This window comes from Geotrypetes seraphini, chromosome 10 (genome assembly GCF_902459505.1).
Source record: "Geotrypetes seraphini chromosome 10, aGeoSer1.1, whole genome shotgun sequence".
NCBI classification, from domain to species: Eukaryota; Metazoa; Chordata; class Amphibia; order Gymnophiona; family Dermophiidae; genus Geotrypetes; species Geotrypetes seraphini.
Genome location: NC_047093.1, coordinates 47,867,996 through 47,887,403, shown reverse-complemented (window position 1 = coordinate 47,887,403; position 19,408 = coordinate 47,867,996). Strand labels below are relative to the sequence as shown.

The window sequence follows — 19,408 nt, the reverse complement described above, 5'->3', positions numbered from 1 at the left end:
TCCATGAAGAAGCAAAAAACAATGTGGAGAAATGATGTTCCTGAGATGGACTTTATTAATATTAAAATAATATTAAAACTTGGCAAACCACATAAAAACCTCTAGGACACAGTCTGCTGAAAATCTTTGGACCTTGGACCCGACATGGTCCGTGTTTCGACAGAATGTCTTCCTCAGGGCTCCCTATGAAGTCCTATGGTAAAGATACGTGGATAAAAATGCCAGTTGGAAAAAACTTTTCGCTCGGCATTTTGAGCCCCTGTCCTGGACACAGCTTTTACGGATCAGTTTATTTCCAACTGGCATTTTTATTCACATATCTTTACCATAGGACTTCATAGGGAGCCCTGAAGAAGACATTCTGTCGAAACACGGACCGTGTCGGGTCCAGGGTCCAAAGCTTTTCAGCAGTCTGTGTCCTAGAGGTTATTATGTGGTTTACCTAACTTAAAACATCATTACTAAACTCAGGGCCTTGGAAACCAGGATCAGTAAATACATTTTTTGACCTTTGAAGGGATAAGATATTACACTGAAAGCAGGACAATTAAATAGATCAGCTCAAGATATAATTTATATGCAAAATGTTTTATTTTAGTATGATTATCTGTAATGTCTATATTTTAATTTTGTATGTTGCTTGTAGACCGTCAAGTACACTTTGGATTGTGTGGTTAATAAGTGCTGTAAATAAATACATTATTTTGCCCATGGACAGATGTACAGACATACAGACATTCTCGACCCCTTTTGTATAAAATTCTTCCAACTTCTATTGGATTGGAAAGAATGATCTAATCTAATCTGGGATTTCTAAATTGCACTATGTCCCAAACAGATTCAAGACAATTTACAGGTTGAAGTTATGGGAATAGAAATACAAACAAAATAGCAAAAATATAGCTAGTCCATATGTGAAGTGAAATTTCAGGTGAGTGGAAAAAGTCCCATTTTCAAGATTGCAATCATGGGCCTAATTTTAAAGTCTTTGATAAGTACAAGTACTCTTTTTAACACTAACTCATGATATTTGCCTATTTTTTTTTTAGGTCTTGGGTGTCCTGCTTTGGGGGGTGTGCTGGTCTGATCTTTTCTACTCTTTTCATGGGCTCATACAAAGTAAAGCCCCGCCACCTGTTTACTTTGTAACACCGCTAATTCTTGGAATCACCATGGTTAGTAGTCTTTATTGTAAAAATAATATTTCTTTGGAATTGATGTGGATGAATGAGTTGGACTTGGGTTTAACTGTCAGCTATGATGCAGAGCAACGAAAGACGTTAGACAGCTTGGAACACAATCGTGTCAATTGAGCTATGCTGGCCATTTTAAGGAATTTAAAGAGCCATAATTATAAGATAAATTGCTTTTATTCAAACAATCTTTTTGAATAATTCACGCTTCACAAATGCCTTTGAAAATTTAAAAAAAACCACAATGAGTGCACCTAAGATTATACAGTAAACCTCCGTGAATTCACAGCTCGCGAATAGTGGACTCAGTAATTTGCGGTATTTTCCGACCACCACTTCCTTGTACTAAAGTCCTAGCTAGCTCCTGATTGGTGCAGCCTGACTTTAGTAACAGGAAGAGGAGGTCGGAGCATACCGCGAGTGATTTTCTGCACCCGCTGGCACCCCGGCTGCCCTCTCCTGCCTCTCCTACCTTTTGACAGACACTGGTATGGTACCTACCGGCACCTATGTTAAGGTGCCATTTATACGAGAAGAATAGTGGGTAGCCTTAGTGTGTAGCTGGTTATATTGTGCAATGTAACCAGCTATCCGCCGATATTTAGTGCATTGCCAGCTAGGTTTGGTGGCCAAATTAGTTTGCTTAAATAGGTGAATATCTTTGGCTGTTTGAAATCTAACCATCCAGCACCAAAACCCAAATTGGCTCAGACGCCCCCCCTGGGGGGGGGGGGGGCTTATGCGTCTGAGCCAATCTGGGGCTTAGGTTCCCTGCCAGGTGCATCCTGGGATACAGAGGGAAGAACCTAAGGCCCTGATTGGCTCAGCTTAGACCCTCTACATGTACATCCCAGAATGCACTGGGAAGGGGAAGGCCCAGCATTTTGGAGTGGCAAGCCTGCGAGCAGGATGGACTGGGAATCCTTCCTGCCGTCATCTTAATGTACAGGTACGAGGGGGGTTCAGTGGGTGGGGGGGTTCAGGGAGCCGGGGGGGCATCTAGCAGTAGGAGGGAGTGGGCATCCCTCCTGCTGATTTTTTGTAAAGTGGGGAAGAGGAGAGGAGGAGTCAGTTCAGGGTGTCCTGGCCAGGGGTGGGGGGTCACAGTGGCCGGAGGGAGTGGACATCTCTCCTGCTTCTATTTTTGTTCTGAGGTTCACTGGGAGGGGGCTGGCTCAACTTTTTTTTCATGGGCCAGATACGCCTGTTACACACATATAGGGAAAAAAAAAGAAAAAACAGTCAGACCTGTCAGTAACACAGTCTAAACCTGTTGGTATTTGTGGTCCACTTACGGCCCTGCAAATGTTAGGCCATCGATCGGATGTTTTAATATTAACGACCTCATTTTAATAGTAATGAGGTCATTTGCATGCCAGAGTCAGACTTTTGTACGACTGCACAGAAAACCACATGGTGAGCCGTTTTCAATGTCAGGTTGGCAAATTCTGACAGCGGTTAAACCAGTCAAACTGGTTTAGCGATAATTAGCATTCGACTGGAGTGTTTAGTGCATCTAGCAGCCCCTTGTCCCTTTTCCATTAGACTACATTTATATTCACAAATGTAGTCAGGAGCCAGATAAAATGTTTGTGTTTATATGTAACCCAGTCTTAGAATATATCGTTCATGTCTATTAATGGGCTATGGTGTAATCCAATACTCACTTATTGATCTATATCATGTGTAAATATAACATAACATGTTAGTGATGTGCAGCATATTTCTGATAAGATTGTTAAATATTTTACCCTTGCTGAGAGAGTTCTCTTGCAAGATATATAGACATTGTTCTTTTAATTAACAATCTCCTGTGAAGAAAGAAAACACCAGGTTAATTCTGTTTTTTTCCTTCTCACCGGTGACTAACCATGCCGCAGAATTCACAGCTTGTGTGTATTAAATAGAAATAAAACATGAGAAAAGAAAATAAGAGGATCCCTTTATTAAGGGACTAATAATACATTTTTCTACAAGCTTTCAAAGTCTCCTAGAGGGCACCAACAGTTCTTCACATGTGCTGCCCAGAGCATTCCTGCTTCCACATCCCACCCTTTCTGATGCAATTTCTTGTTTCTGGCAGGCCGGTACTTTGTCAGAAGGAAGGGCACCATGCCAGATGCAGGCTGCTTGTATGAATCGCTGCCAATGCCAGCACACTCTAGGAGTGGTGGGAGGGAGGAAGAAAGAGGAAGAGCTGTATCGGGATTTTAGCACCCTTTCTCACTGGGAGAGGGGGAGGGGAGGATGAGAGAGAGAGAACATTCCAGGTCACAGGCAGGGGGAGAGAGTGAAATCAGATCCTGGATAGGGAGGAGTGCCGATGCAAAAGCTGGCTTAGGGCACTACAGTATAGTCCCTTGAGTAGGATCTGTGGGTTTGCCGTATCTTTTAGGACTTTTACCTTACATTATATTACATAAATACTGTATTATGAATTGCTAATATAGCCCAATAGGAATTCAATGTCATTTCCAAATTAGTAAGTGGCCATTTCCGGGAATTACAATCTTACATTAAAATCAAAACATCAAAACATAGGAACTCTGCTCATCTGTTAGAGTGAAAGAGAGATCTTGCAGAAAAATAGGTTAAAAGAACATAAGAATTGCCTTACTGGATCAGACCAATGGTCTATCAAGCCCAGTAACCCATTCTCATGGTGGCCAATCCAGGTCACTAGTACCTGGCCAAAACGCAAGGAGTAGGAACATTCCATGCTACCGATCCAGGGAAAGCAGTGGCTTCCCCCATGTCTTTCTCAATAGCAGACTATGGACTTTACCTTCAGAAAATTGTCCAAACCTTTCTTAAAACCAGCTGCGCTATCCACTCTTACCACAACCTCTGGCAATGCATTCCAGAGCTTAACTATCCTCTGAGTGAAAAAAAATTTCCTCCTATTGGTTTTAAAAGTATTTCCCTGAAATTTCATTGGGTGTCCCCTAATCTTTGTACTTTTTGACGGAGTGAAAAATTGATCCATTTGTACCCATTCTACTGAACTCAGGATTTTGTAAACTTCAATCATATCTCCCCTCAGTCTCTTTTCCAAGCTGAAGAGCTCTAACCTTTTTAGTCTTTCCTTATACGAGAAGAGTTCCATCCCCTTTATCATCTTGGCTCAGACACTAACAGCAAAGTAAAGTATTACAGCTCAGACACCCCCCCACTGCAAATAAAAAAAAGACCCCAAATCAAAGATCGACAGGAGGGATACCACTCACTCCCAGCAACGAGAGGGATGCCCACTCCCTCCTGCCGCTTCCAATAAGCACCCTCCCTCCAGCAGTGGGAGGGATGCCCACTCCCTCCCATCATCAAACAACCCCCTCCCCCCAGACACACCCCTGGCAGCAGATGGGACACCCACTCCCTCTTGCCACCATCAAGCAACCCCCTCCCCCCCCTGCAGCGGTACAATTTAGTGTGTGGCGCAGTGGTTGGATCTATAGCCTCAGCACCCTGGGGTTGTGGGTTCAAACCCCGCGCTGCTCCTTGTGACCCTGAGCAAGTCACTTAATCCTCCCTAGCCCCAGGTACGTTAGATAGATTGTGAGCCCACCGGGACAGATAGGGAAAATGCTTGAGTACCTGATTGTAAAACCGCTTAGATAACTTTGATAGGCGGTATATAAAAACCTAATAAACTTGAAACTTGAAACTTGAAACTTGTGAAGAACTTATGGGCATGACAGAAGAGCGGGACTTGGGTATGATTCTATGTGATGATCTTAATGTGGACAAACAAGTTGAAAAGGTGATGGTGAAAGCTAGAAGGATGCTAGGGTGCATAGGAAGAGGTATGGCCAGTAGGAAAAAGAAGGTATTGATGCCCCTGTATAAGACTTTGGTGAGACTTCATTTAGAATACTGTGTATAATTCTGGAAGCTGTACCTTCCAAAAGATATATAAAGGATGGAATCAGTCCTGAGGAAGGCTAAATGGTGCATGATCTTCGTCATAAGGCATATGGGGACAGACTTAAAGATATCAATATGTATAGAAAAGGTGGGAAAGAGGAGATAAAGAGACGTTTAAATACTTACGTGGCGTAAATGCGCATGAGTCGAGTCTCTTTCATTTGAAAGGAAAGTCTGGAATGAGAGGGCATAGGATGAAGTTAAGAGGTGATAGGCTCAGGAGTAATCTAAGGAAATTCTTTTTTACAGAAAGGGTGGTAGATGCGTGGAACAGTCTCCCGGAAGAGGTGATGGAGGCAGGGAGTGTCTGAATTTAAAAAAGCCATGGGATGGGCACGTGGGATCTCTTAGAGAGAGAAAGAGATAATGGTTACTGTGGGCAGACTAGATGGGCCATTTGACTGAAATAGAACAATGGACCATAGACTGAAATAGAGCAATGGACAACCTATTTTAAATTGAAATTGAATACAGAAAAGGCAAAATTTTTTTAGCAAGTCCAAATGACAAAATAACTAGGACATCACTTCACTTTAATGGGCATGATTATTACATTACATTACATTACAGATTTCTATTCCGCCATTACCTTTCAGTTCAAAGCGGATTACAAAAAGAGTTATGGAAGAAGGGTTACAACGTTAGATCAGAGAAGGTTTCCAAGAGAGGGAAAAGTAGGATCTGGGGTTAGGGAGGGGATGGTGAGAGGGGGGTTAAGCTTTATCATGGTATTAAGCTTTATTAAGGGATTTCTTGAAGAGTATAGTTTTTATTTCCTTTCTGAACATCTTGTAGTCTGGGGTTGTTGTCAATAGGTTGGAGACTTGGTTGTCTATCTTCGCTGCCTGAGTGGCCAGTAGTCCGTTGTATAGTTTTTTTCCGTTTTACTTCTTTGATTGGGGGATAAGTGAATGGGGTGTGTGTTTTTCTATGCCTGGTAGAGGTGGTTTGGATGAGGCGGTCGTTTAGGTAGGTTGGGCTGTCTCCATTTATAGTTTTAAATAGTATACAGTAGAATTTAAATTGTATTCTTTCCTGGATTGGAAGCCAATGAGAATTGATGAATGCCTCAGTAATATGATCATATTTTTTCAATGAATAGACGAGTCTCAGAGCTGTATTCTGAATTGTCTGTAGTTGTTTAATCATTATTGCAGGGCAGGGGAGGTAGAGGATGTTGCAATAGTCTAGGATACTTAGGATTAGAGATTGTACTAGGAGCTGAAATTGTGTTTTTTCAAAGAATTTTATCCAATTTTTAAATATTAGGAGTATTAGGAGTCTCTTTAGACTCTCATCTAACTTTGATAGAACATACGAATTTGGTGGTGAAAAAGTGCTTTTTTGCACTATGGAAATTAAAGACCATCAAAAAATATTTTGACCCTTTATCTTTTAGATTGTTGGTGCAGGCATTGGTACTATCTATATTGGATTACTGTAATATTGTTTACTTGGGGGCACCAAAGAAAGTTGTGAGAAAACTGAGAATAGTGCAGAATACGGCTGTTCGCCTGATATTTGGGCTGAAGAAAAGCAATCATATCAGCCCCTATTATCGATTATTACACTGGTTGCCAATAGAAGCATGAATAATGTTCAGATTCGCATGTTTCTGTTTCAAGTTGGTTTGGGGATTGGCCCCTACCTACCTGTTATCTCATTTCGTGCTATATAACCCCGCAAGGGTAACTAGGAATTGTAACTTATTTGCATATCTGAAGATTTTAGGCTGTAAAGTTAGGTCTTTTTTAGACAGGATGCTTGCATTTCAAGCAAGTAAACAATAGTTCTGGTTGGGTAACTATATTAGCAGAGCTATGCTATCTTACGGCACCTTCCGAAAAGAAATTAAGACAATGTTATTTGATAAATTTATCTCTTAATTCGATGTTTTTATTCTTAACATAATAATTTTACTTTATTAGCTTAATTTTTTTAAAATCTTTTTAGTTAATATGCTGTATTCTCATTTTAATATATTGTACTTTGCTGATTGTCCATTTTTTTTTCTCTTGTGTAAACTGCCTAGAATTCTTTTTATTGTGGCGGTATACAAAAATAAAGTTATGTTATGTTACGTTATGATGTTTCTTTGTAACAGCCACGAAGGAAATTGCCTTTTTGTTTGGGATAAATATTCATTGTATATTCTTTAAGATTTATTAGAGTTAATTCTCCAGGTCTGCATGAATTATACTGCTCTGTGCTTACATTATTGTTCTGCCTATCCTACAGTGCTCTGGGTTTCCTGAACTGGACTGTCTTATCTTGCATGTTCTTTCCTGGCTTGCCGTGATCTGCGTTCATTTCATCCTATGTTTTCTCTTCACAGATTTTAGCGACATTATTGATTCAGTATGAACGATTGCGAGGTGTACAGTCTTCAGGAGTTCTTATCATCTTCTGGCTGCTGTCAGTTCTCTGTGCTGTGGTTCCATTCAGGTCCAAAATCCTAGCAGCCCAAAATGAGGTAATTAATAAGCTGTGGTGCTAAGGGATAGTGGTAGCCTTTAAACCAGGGATCTCAAAGTCCCTCCTTGAGAGCCGCAATCCAGTCGGGTTTTCAGGATTTCCCCAATGAATTTTTCATTGAAAGCAGTGCATGCACATAGATCTCATGCATATTCATTGGGGAAAACCTGACTGGATTGCGGCCCTCAAGGAGGGACTTTGAGACCCCTGCTTTAAACCATTAATGATGTGCATGTAACTCTTGAGAGGTGTTTTGGTTTTTTTTAAATTTAGGAGGGAAGTTATTCAACCTGGGCCACTATTAAGACATGTTATTTTACTGTTAAGCAGTGGCATAGCGAGGGTGAGATTCGCCCGGGAGAGTGCCCCAGCCCCTTCTCCATCCTCTTCTATACCCCTCCCCCATCCACTCCTTCCCTGCCTCCTCCTGCCACATGCACACGTGCTCCCCTTTCCTCCCCCTGTACCTCTTTGATGCTCCCAGCCCAAGCAGAAACCCCCAACCTGTATTATACCCCTGAGGAAGGAGTGTGTTCTCCACACAAATGAACCATATTTTGGATACAAACTGCTCAATGTTTTAAGGATGGCGAATAAAAGTCTTGTTTTTTTGATCAAGAACTTGGCATTCTTGTACATTATTGCTGCAGTTTCCTGCTTTTTGTTTGTCGCTTGACATTTTACTGCCGTTCCGTTGGATTTTTTTTTTTGCTTGTGTTTGCACAATGTCAAAACATACGTAGCATTATGATTCTGCAAATTAGCACTTTGCAAAATAAAATAACACTTTTTTCAGCTACAGCGGCAAAATAACACTCAGAATTTAGGAAGTTGGTTGGGCTGAGAACTTTTCAGCAGCCCCTTATAGATGGTAATTTTCCAGAGGGCAATGAAAGTTTGCTTTCAAGATTCAAGGCACAACTGAAAGCTTATTACTTCTCGCAGGCCTTTTATTCAGAATCTGATAGAGCAGATTAAAAAATAATAATAATAAACCAAGATAAATAGGGACTCCTTTTACTCCCTAGCCCAGGGTTGGGCAATTCCGGTCCTCGAGAGCCGGAGCCAGGTCAGGTTTTCAGGATATCCACAATGAATATGTATGAGATGGATTTGCATGCACTGTCTCCTTGAGATGCAAATCTATCTCATGCATATTTATTGTGGCTGTCCTGAAAACCTGACCTAGCTCTGGCTCTCGAGGACCGGAATTGCCTACCCCTGCCCTAACTTGATGTTGTATCCTTTTGTTTTTTCCACGCCTCAGATTTTATTGTAATTAACCTCTCGTTCTCTCCTCATGTTCTTATTTGATGTTGGTTGTTTTTGTCCTTGTATTGGTATTAGTTTGTTTCTTTGTCCTCCTTTTCTACGAGTTTGTAAACCGCTTAGATTTTACCCTTGGTTTTATATTTGCAGTATATTAAATAAATTGAACTTGAACTAGGTGGGAATCTTCCTGTGGGAATTATCTGGGTGGGTATTGACCTAGAACCCTTATAACTCCCTTAACTATTATGTAGAAAGTTTCAATAAATCGCCTCAGATTTCAAGACCCTTCCCTGCACCCCGTTTGACCTCTCCCTTCACCCCTGGTTAAGAACCCCTGCTCCAGATGGACTGCGTGCTATGGTAGTGACCTCTTATTACCTCTCTCTTGATTATTCATCCTGCGTTTATACTGGCTGTTATCTTTCCTAATGTGGTTATTCTGACTTTTTTAGACCTCTAAACTAAACTAAACCTTAAGTTTATATACCGCATCTTCTCCATAATTATAGAGCTCGGCACGGTTTACAAAAGCTTAATATAGGAAGGAATAACACATTGGATTTGGAGGTTGAGTACAGGGGGGAGGAGAGCATTACATTTCTGTGGAAAGCCTGGTTTTCAGGTGTTTACGGATTAGTTGGAAGGAGCCCTGATTCCGTAGTGGGGAAGTAAGATTATTCCAAAGCCTTGTGATTCTGAAGAAGAGAGATTTTCCAAATTTTCCCGCATAGATGATACCTTTTAGCGAGGGGAAGGATAGTTTAAGTTTTTCGGAGTGCCTGGTGGTGTCGGGACTCCATTCTCCTCTGTACCCTTAGGATCAGTACAGGCAATTCAGCTTTTAATGCCTTGTTTCCTGTGACTTAACTTTGTGCCAATTTTCAAACCAGTCACAACTGTAATTCCCAGTTTTATCAACAGTCTTACTATGACCTTCATTGTTATTTGTTTTACACACAGCACATCTGTGATTATTGCCAAAGGGCGTTACCTGTGTTGAAGCTAATTTGCTTTTTTCATATCCATATCTCCACTGATCTGTTTCCATTAGCTTCTAGAGTTTACACATCCTTATCTTTTGTTATTGAGCTTGCTACTTGTTTTCAGCCTAGTTCCCTCTCAGAAAACTGGCGCTTTAAAATCATCTTGGCAAACCTTCCCCATGACATTTTAAACCTTTCATTCAATTTCACTAAAATATCAGCAGCAGATAATACAACACTTAGTGATGCCCAACTTTTCATGCATCCACAATACCTCCGTGTGTATCTAAGTGCGTGAATGTGTGTGTGTATACAGATCAGTAAATTGCAAACTGTCTACCATGGCGAGATTACAGGTGTGCCACGAGAGATGCCCTAAATGCGAGTCACTCAGTGCCTTTTCTCCTCTCCGCTCTCTCCCCCCCCCAAGCGTAGTAATTTCAGGGTTAGCAGATAGAGGGATTTCTAAAACCCGGCAGTTTGTCAGGGTTATGGAAGTCCCCAAGCTCAGCGTCCACATCTAGAGGGCCTCCATGCATGCGCAAATATCGAAGTGATGACATCACATGTGTGTGTGATATCATTGCATTGATATCCACGCGTACATGGAAGCCCTCCATACGTGGGCCCGAGTTTGTGCCCAGGCAGGAAAACATTTGCGAGACACTGATATAGATAGATAGAAAGATAGATATACAGTTTAAATTGTGTTTACTTTATTCTTTTAGCTTCTTAAAGAAAGACGTGGAGGGGCATAATCAAAAGAAACATCTAAGTCCGTTTTGGCCTAACTCACAAGGCATCCAAAGTCAGACACGGGAAAAGGTCCATTTTCAAAAAATACGCCCAGCATATATTTTTTTTTTTTTTTAGAAAATCATCCAACTGTACATCCAGCCGTCTGATCATCCAGACCGCTAAGTCATCCATCTTTATACCCCATTTTCATCCAAAAATTCACCCAAGTCAAAAACGCTTAGAAAAAGACCTTATGGATGTGGGAGGGGCCAGAAAAGTAAGGGACTGGACACCCAGACATGGCAACAGAGTAGTGGGGCACCTTACAGGGCACTGCTGTGAACTTCACCAAAAGGGTGCCACATAAACATCTCATAAAAGCTCCCTTATAGGTCATAGTGAGCCCCCCAAACACCCCCCCAGAATCTACTAGACACACCTATCTACCACCCCAATAGCCCTTATGGTTGCAGGAGCCACTTATATGGCAGTACAAAAGGGTTTGGGGTTTTTTTTTTTGGGGGGTGTACATGTTTCTCCATGAATGCAGTGATTAGAGTGGCTTATGGGTCTGGGTCCTCCTCTCCACGGTTCACTAACCCAACCCCCAAGACCACTTAAGCCACCTCTGTGCAGCTCTACTAGGCTTTCCTATGCCAGGCTGCCAGGTGCTGATGTTCTGGAGGCAGATATGTAAAGTTGTTATTACGTTTTTTTATGGGGGGGGGGGCAGTGATCACTGGGGCTCTGTGTGGGGGTCTGTACTTTGTGTCTACCGTCTTATCTGGTCACTTTGGATACCTTTTGTGGACTTAGACCTGGTTGTAGATGGATTAAGTCACAACGTCCAAGTTCCGTCTAAGCAGTGTTGTAAAACCTTCGGTTATACTTGCAGTACGACTAAGTCTAAGACGGCCCACATCCCGACCATCCGAACTCCGCCTACTGCGAGCCGAACATACCTCCCTCCAGAGCAGCATTGGGCTGGCAGCACTCTAAACAGGCTGCTTTGCGGCCTTCTCTCATCAGGGAATTCCTTCTGCCGCATCACTGACGTCATCAATAATGCAGCACACAGAAGACCCCGCCGAGAGAAAGCCGCAAAGCAGCCTGTTTAGAGTGCTGCCGGCCCGACACTGCTCTGGAGGTATGTAGGGCTTGCGGTTGGCAGAGTTTGGACGGGAGGGAAGGATGGAGGGTTAGTGGGGGTTCGGCTGCGCAGCGGGTGTGGGTGCACAAGGGTTCTGCTGCACAAGGGATGGGAGGGAGGGAGGGAAGGATGGAAGCTAGGCAAGGTTTCTGTTGCACAGGGGGATGGGAAGGATGGAGGGATAGAAAGATGATCTTGGTCCATCCCCTCTGTCAAATTTAAGGATCCATTGTGGCCCACAAGTCAAAAAATTTGCCCACTCCTGATATAGACCATACCAGATAAGTGCCAGGCATCCACACATACTTGGATATTCGATAAAGCAGGTGTGGCTAAAAAAAAAAAAAATGCTCACCGCAGGAGTCTTTCACCTAAAGTCCTGCTAGTGGGAGGTGCTGTTTCACTATCACATTTTCAATTGTGAGGACCAGGCATGCAGTGCAAGATTCCAGGGAATCTTTCTGTCCCTAGTGATTGAAAACACAATATTGAAGTACCGCCCCCTAGTGGCAGCAATGCAGTTGGAGGACACCTGCTCATCTTAGAGGGAACAGTGCTCACCACCACTGGCTGAATATTAACCCCTGTGCCAATATTAATGGACACAGTACCAACTTATTTGTGCTATATCACAGTATATTGAATAATGAAATATCTCAAAAATTTATACAACAGGTAAGAGATAAGGAAATTAAATTTTATTACGATTTAGATACAATAGAACTTTTAACTCCACTTGGGCATTTCAAGCAGCAAAACTGTAGAAAGCATCACCAACTAATGTTAACCAGCAATCTAATTTTAAATGTTTCAAAAAAGCCCTAGAGACCTATCTTTTTCAAGAATTTGTTACGAATGATTCCTAAATATTGTAATACTTGTTTTTAATTTGTATCACCATAATTACTCATGTAAACCGCTGTGAACATCATGGAGGTATTGGTGGTATGCAAATAAAAATTGTATTGGATTGTATTTTCTATGCTTGGCCACTGGTAGAAGCAGGATACTGGGCTAATGGACTTAGTCTGATCCAGTATTTCAATTCTTATAACTTAACATAGTAAATGATGGCAGATAAAGACCTGAACGGTCCATTCAGTCTGCCCATTAGTTATATCCATTAAAAATACATGATTAAATTAACTTGCCTCTTCTTTGATATTTCTGGGTCATAGACGGTAAAGTCCACCTGGTATTGTCCTAGGTTCCAAATGCTGAAGTTGCCGTCCAAGCTCACTCCAGCCTATCCAACCATCCGGTTTGCAGGATATCTACCATAAAGTCTGGCCAGTAACATCCTCATGTTCCAAGTCAGTGGAGTTCCCATTGATGCCCTCCCCAGCCCAATCCTACACCAAATCATCACATATGGGACACAGACCGTGCAAGTCTGTCCAGTACTGGCCTTAGCTCTTTAATTTACATTCTTCATTTTCTAATTAGAGATTCTCTATGTGTATCCCACGCTTTTTTGAATTCCATCATCGTTTTCCTCTCCACCACTTCCCACGGGAGGGCATTCCAGGCATCTACCATCCTCTCTGTGAAAAAGAATTTCCTAACATTGCTCCTGAGTCTTCCACCCCGCAACCTCAAATTATGCCCTCTAGTTTTACCATTCTCTCTTCTCTGGAAAAGATTTGGTTCTATATTAATACCTTTCGAGTATTTAAACATCTGTATCATATCTCCACTGTCCCTCCTCTCCTCCAGGTCTTCCAGTCTCTTCTCATACTTCTTTTGGTTCAAACCCCTTGCCATTTTCGTCGTCTTCCTCTTAAAATATAATCAATAATAATACCCTTAGCGCACAAGCGCACTTCAATGTTTGTGGCTCTGTGCGTCCGTTGCTCCGTGGCCAGCAGAGAAATTATACAGGGTAGCAGAAAGTTGGTAAAGTGTGCGCGAGCGCGCGCGTGCACGGCGCTTACGACGCGTGAGGCGCACACGTTCCATTTTCTATGAGTGGCGGTGTACTTCTCCCAGCAGCGGTTATTTTGTGCTGTTTGCTGCTTGATTAAAAAAACAATAAGGTAGGTAGGAGAAGGCGCGCAATAATTTACATCCCCCCTAAGATAATTTACATCCTCAATATTCCCCCGACATCACAGACCTCCATTGACATCCCCCTGACATCTCCACACACACGGACAGGGGCCAAACAGACGGGACTGACAGAAAAAGTGGCAGTGAAAGACACAGAAGGACAGGGAGCCAAACAGACGGGACATTGACAGACTGTCAGAAAAGGTGGCAGTGAAAGACACAGAAGGACAGGGAGCCAAACAGACGGGACATTGACAGACTGTCAGAAAAGGTGGCAGTGAAAGACACAGAAGGACAGGGAGCCAAACAGACGGGACATTGACAGACTGTCAGAAAAGGTGGCAGTGAAAGACACAGAAGGACAGGGAGCCAAACAGACGGGACATTGACAGACTGTCAGAAAAGGTGGCAGTGAAAGACACAGAAGGACAGGGAGCCAAACAGATGGGACATTGACAGACTGACAGAAAAGGTGGCAGTGAAAGACACACACAGAAGGACAGGGATTGAAAGAGAGATTGAAAGAAAAAAAAAAAACCCAGACACCGGACAAGGAGAGAGAGACACACAGAAAAAAAGACAAACATACAGCGGCCAAGGAGACAGTCAGCAAAAAAAGACAGACAGACATACAATGGCTAAGGAGACAGACAGCAAAAAAAGACAGACAGCGGCCAAGGAGACAGCAATAAAAGACAGACAGACATACAGTGGCCAAGGAGACAGACAGCAAAAAAAGACAGACAGCAGCCAAGGAGACAGTCAGCAAAAAAAAACATACAGTGGCCAAGGAGACAGTCAGCAATAAAAGACAGGCAGACATACAGTGGCCAAGGAGACAGTCAGCAAAAAAAGACATACAGCGGCCAAAAAAAACAGGCAGCGGACAAGGAGAGAGACACACAGAAAAAAGACAAACATACAGCGGCCAAGGAGACAGTCAGCAAAAAAAGACATACAGTGGCCAAGGAGACAGTCAGCAAAAAAAGACAGACAGACATACAGTGGCTAAGGAGACAGACAGCAAAAAAAGACAGACAGCGGCCAAGGAGACAGTCAGCAAAAAAAGACATACAGTGGCCAAGGAGACAGGCAGCAAAAAAAGACAGACAGACAGCAGCCAAGGAGACAGTCAGCAAAAAAAGACAGATAAAACAATAAATACAGCAGCCAAGGAGACACACAGAAAAAAAGACAGACAGATAGCAGCCAAGGAGACAGACCAAAATGAAGAAAGACAGACAGACATACAGCGGCCAAGGAGACAGACAACACGGTAAGTTTTCAGTAAATTTGTTTAACTGTTAAGTCTGCACATCTATTCTAGCACCCGTTAATCTAACGGGCTTAAACACTAGTCAGTAAATAAACCAGATAGCATGCCAGGAAAGCACTATACATAAGATGACAACTTTTGATCTAAAAATGTAAGAAATGCGATGGTGTGTCAGATCAAAGGTCTATTATGCCCAGCATCCTGTTTCCAACAATGATTAGTCCTGGTCACTAGGAAGTACCTGGCAGATCCTAAAGAATAAATCTGTTTCTTGCAGCTGTCTCTCAGGGATGGGTGGTAGCCTCTTGAGCTCTGCTTGACTAATGATTGTTTATGGATTTTTGTGCTAGCAATTTTTCAAAACCATGGTAGCTGATGTTGTTGCTTACACTAGTCATATTTAAGTATCTTGTATTTAGACTATTATAATTGTTGTCCACATTGATATAGAATAATAATAATTTGATTTATTTGTTATCCTCACTTTTACACTAATTGTACTGGTTGATGATTGATAAGAAAGTTAATTTTAAGATGGTGATATTGATATTCAAATTATTGTATGGTATGGGGCCAGAGGGTTTGTTGAATTATTTATTCTTTCCAGTTATCCGGATTACTTCTCACTTTCAGCAGTCTCTGAAACTTGGTTATTCACCAGTTATGCATATTTGTTTGAAATCCCTAATTGATAAATCTTTTGGGTATATGGTCACTAAGCTTTGGAATGATCTTCCAATTGAACTGAGAAACTACCACTACTATGCTTGTTCAAGGTTTCAAGGTCTAGCTGCATCTTGTCAGGTAGAGCTGATATTTCAGCCATCATGCTGTGGCTTTCTTCAGGGTATGCTGTGAGGTCTGCAGTTTGTCTTTAGATAGTTGGTCCTTAACTGATTGGTTGGGGCTTGAGGTGAATGAGGCAGGAAAGTCCATTGGTCACCAATTTCAATTTTGGTGGGAAAGTTAGTTGGTCACAAATTTGAATTTTGGTGGGAGGAGTACTTCTGCCCCAGACTGGAATCATTCAGGGAGGTCCCTGAGAGAGGAGGTCCCGAGGAAGAGACTACCACGAGAGAACTCTTCTCTAGCTGCGGGTTGAGAACTCTGAGAAGCCGAGGGATTCTTCTGAGACTATTCAAGAAAGAACCCTTCCCTAGCCTTGGGCTAAGGAAAAGCCCCTGGGAAGTTAAGAAATCTGGCAAGGACTGTTAGAAACGCTGACAGTGCAAGACTTTTGGTACATGGCTTTCTAAAGTAAGCCAACCTTGTTGTAGTGAGGATTGTAGACTATGTGTGGGTCTGGCTGGGGCTAGCTCTTGAGCTGAGAAAGGGTTTTGCCTTACCAGAACCTGTGAAGTAATAGACTCCATTGTGTATCTAACAAAAAAACCCTTTTATACCTGTAAGTATATACAGGCTGTTTATGTGAATGGGCACAGGGTCCGGGAAAACCTGGACCCAACTCTGCCACAATATGTAAACTGCTTTGGCTGTATTACAAAAAGGCAGTTTATCAAAACCATGATCCCTTGGCCCCTCCCCATGTGTCCAGAAACTGGTATTAGAGGCTCAGGAAGGTATATACCCCTTCATTTTTTATCATTTTTTAAATTTTAAAAAGAAACAGATGAACATCAGAAGCAATATGAGTGCTTGGTCCTTGTATTTTCTGTGTTAGTAATACGGGGGTATCTGCATAAGACCATGTGCTCAACCTTTCAGTTTTTAAAATATATTCTTGTTGCCACTGTAAATGTGTCATTGATAATGATGTTTGTACTGTTTTTGTTTTTTTTAGGGCCATATTAAGGATATGTTCCGTTTCACCACTTTCTATATTTACTTTGCATTGGTTCTCATTGAGCTGATCCTCTCATGTTTTGTAGAAAGACCTCCTTTCTTCTCTTCCACTTCCTCTGGATCCGTAAGTATAGCATAAGATTGCATTAAGGACATATGCGTTAAGGTTCAGATTCTAAATTGGGTGACCCAAGTTCTGCACGCAACTTAATTATTTTACTAGCCAATACTTGCCAACACCTAATAATTGTCGTTAATTTGCACTAATTAGAAGTCATGCACAAATTTCTAAGTGGATTCCATAGAGTGGTACATGTATAGGGTTAATTCAAAAACAAAAGGAATGGAGGAACAAAAATTCAAGCTATACAACTCCACTGCCTAGCTACAACAACAAACAATTTGACTTCAATGGAGGAAAAAGCCTCAGGCATGAAGAGAGCACACTAGCAAGCCCCTTTCTACGGCATAAAAGCACTTCTTCAGGGCAATGGTGTGCTGGTGTGCACCCCATTGCTCTAAAGAAGTGGTTTAATCCCACGAAACGTGGGTTCCCCATAGGAAGGGGCTTGTTAGTGTGCTCACTCGGTTGCATTACCTTCATTTTCCCTCAGCGTTCTGGAGGTTTTCTAAGCTGGTGATTTCTAGAAGCTGAGCCGTATGTTCTGCTCTCTTCATGCCTGAGACTTTTTCCTCCATTGAAGTCAAATTGTTTGCTGTTGTAGCTCAGCAGGGTTACCATATTTTGAAAAGGAAAAACCAGGACACATGGCCCCGCCCTGCCCTGCCCCATCTTTGCCCTGTTCTGCCTCCAACCCCGCCCAGTTCCGCCTCCAGTCCCACCCATTCCACCCCCATCCCCGCCCCCAGAAAGCCTTGTCTCTTCTTCCCTGACCTCCAGGCTGCGCCTGGAGAGCCTCGTGCATGCACGGACGTGTGTGACGTCATCCGCACATACTCAGAGGCCCTCCAGATGTGGCTGGAGCTTGTCAGGGCTTTCCAAAACCCAGACAAACTGCCGGGTTTTGGAAAGTCTGTCCGGGCACCTGGACAGACCTCTAAAAAGAGGACATGTTCAGTTTTTCCCAGACATCTGGTAACTCTATGCATGTAAATTCTAGTGTGTGAATCTCAAAAGGGGGCATGGCCGGGGAGGAACATGGATGGATCATGGGTGCTCCTAAAAGTTGGGTGCACGGTTATAGAATACGCCCGATCCATGCACAACTTAGACGCAGTTATTTAGGCCTGATTTTCATTGGCCTAAATGGGTGTGCCTGAATGTTAGTCATGCGTATGGGTGCCAAGTATAATTCTATATATAGCGAGTGCCTTCTATAGAATTACACTAAGTGTCATTTTGACTGGTGTCAGGTCAAAAGCGCACCGGGACAAAGGTGCGAGCAGACAATTGAGCGCAGCGTGGAGGCGCGTGCCGAAGAAAATTACTGTTTTTAGGGCTCTGACGGGGGTGTGTGGGGGGGGGAACCCCCCACTTTACTTAATACAGATCGCGCCGTGTTGTGGGGGTGTTGTGGGGGGCTTGGGGGATTGTATTCCCCCCCACATTTTACTGAAAACTTCACTTTTTCCCTGTTTTTAGGGAAAAAGTTAAGTTTACAGTAAAATGTGGGGGGTTACAAACCCCCCAAACCCCCACAACGCCGGCGCGATTTGTATTAAGTAAACTGGGGGTGCTCCCCAACAAAACCTCCCGTCGGAGCTCCTAAAAACAGTAATTTTCTTCGGCGCGCGCCTCCGTCTTGCGCTCAGTTGTCGGCGCGCGCCTTTGTCTTCTGCGTTGTTGTCTATGAACCTTTTGACTGGCGCTGATTTTTTTAGGTGCTCTCTCTCTCTCTCTCTCTCTCTATATATATATATATATATAAGAATTTGGGGATAAGGGAGTCATTTTGTATAAATTGCCTAAATTAGGCACTGGAGTGATGTGTGCTAAGCACAGATTTTACACTTGCACTTGCATGCACAACTGCCATTATAGAATACTAGTGTAATACTAGTACTGCATCTGTGTGCCTAACTGTAGGTGTGAGGTCTTACGCTAGCTCAGTGGCTGGTGTAAATTCTCACGCCTAACTACAAGCAGTTAGGTGCACAACTGTTCAAGCTTATTCAATTTGATTAACTGCTCAAGGAAACATAATCCATCCAAGTGGAGTACAAACATAAAAACAACAGAGCAGAAAGGAACATGATGTGAAAGAATAGAATAAAGAATGTTGCTTGTTAACTGTGTTCCCCTCTTCCCAGCTCAAAGGGTCACTGGCAGATAAAACCCCTAAACCTAAAAATTAAAATCGATAGAACATTTTTATGGGTGTTCAAAAATGCCTAGTATTCTAGAACTGCACTTAGTCGGGATTCTGCAAATTGTGCATGCAAAATCCATAGCACACAACTGCAAGGTAAGCATGGATCAAGGAGGATCGGAGTGTACTTAGCATTTGCATTCAGTGGCTCTCCCAGGTTTTTCCTGTGCAATAATTTTTTATGGACTTTGCTCCAGGAACTTGTCCAGCCCTCT

At 42.6% G+C, this 19,408-nt stretch overlaps 1 protein-coding gene across 5 annotated transcripts in view; it reads left to right on the top strand.

Moving 5' to 3' along the window:
- ABCC3 (ATP binding cassette subfamily C member 3) overlaps window positions 1-19,408 on the top strand; it is a 165,837-nt gene that overhangs the window by 35,013 nt on the left and 111,416 nt on the right. For all 5 annotated transcript variants that reach the window (XR_004540886.1, XR_004540887.1, XM_033961078.1 and 2 more), the window contains exons 3-5: window positions 1,050-1,175; window positions 7,453-7,590; window positions 16,862-16,987. Coding sequence is in view for 3 of the 5 variants with exons in the window: in XM_033961078.1 (XP_033816969.1) it covers window positions 1,050-1,175; window positions 7,453-7,590; window positions 16,862-16,987 (390 nt within the window). In the remaining 2 variants the exon portion in view is untranslated. The remainder of the gene's footprint in view (window positions 1-1,049; window positions 1,176-7,452; window positions 7,591-16,861; window positions 16,988-19,408) is intronic.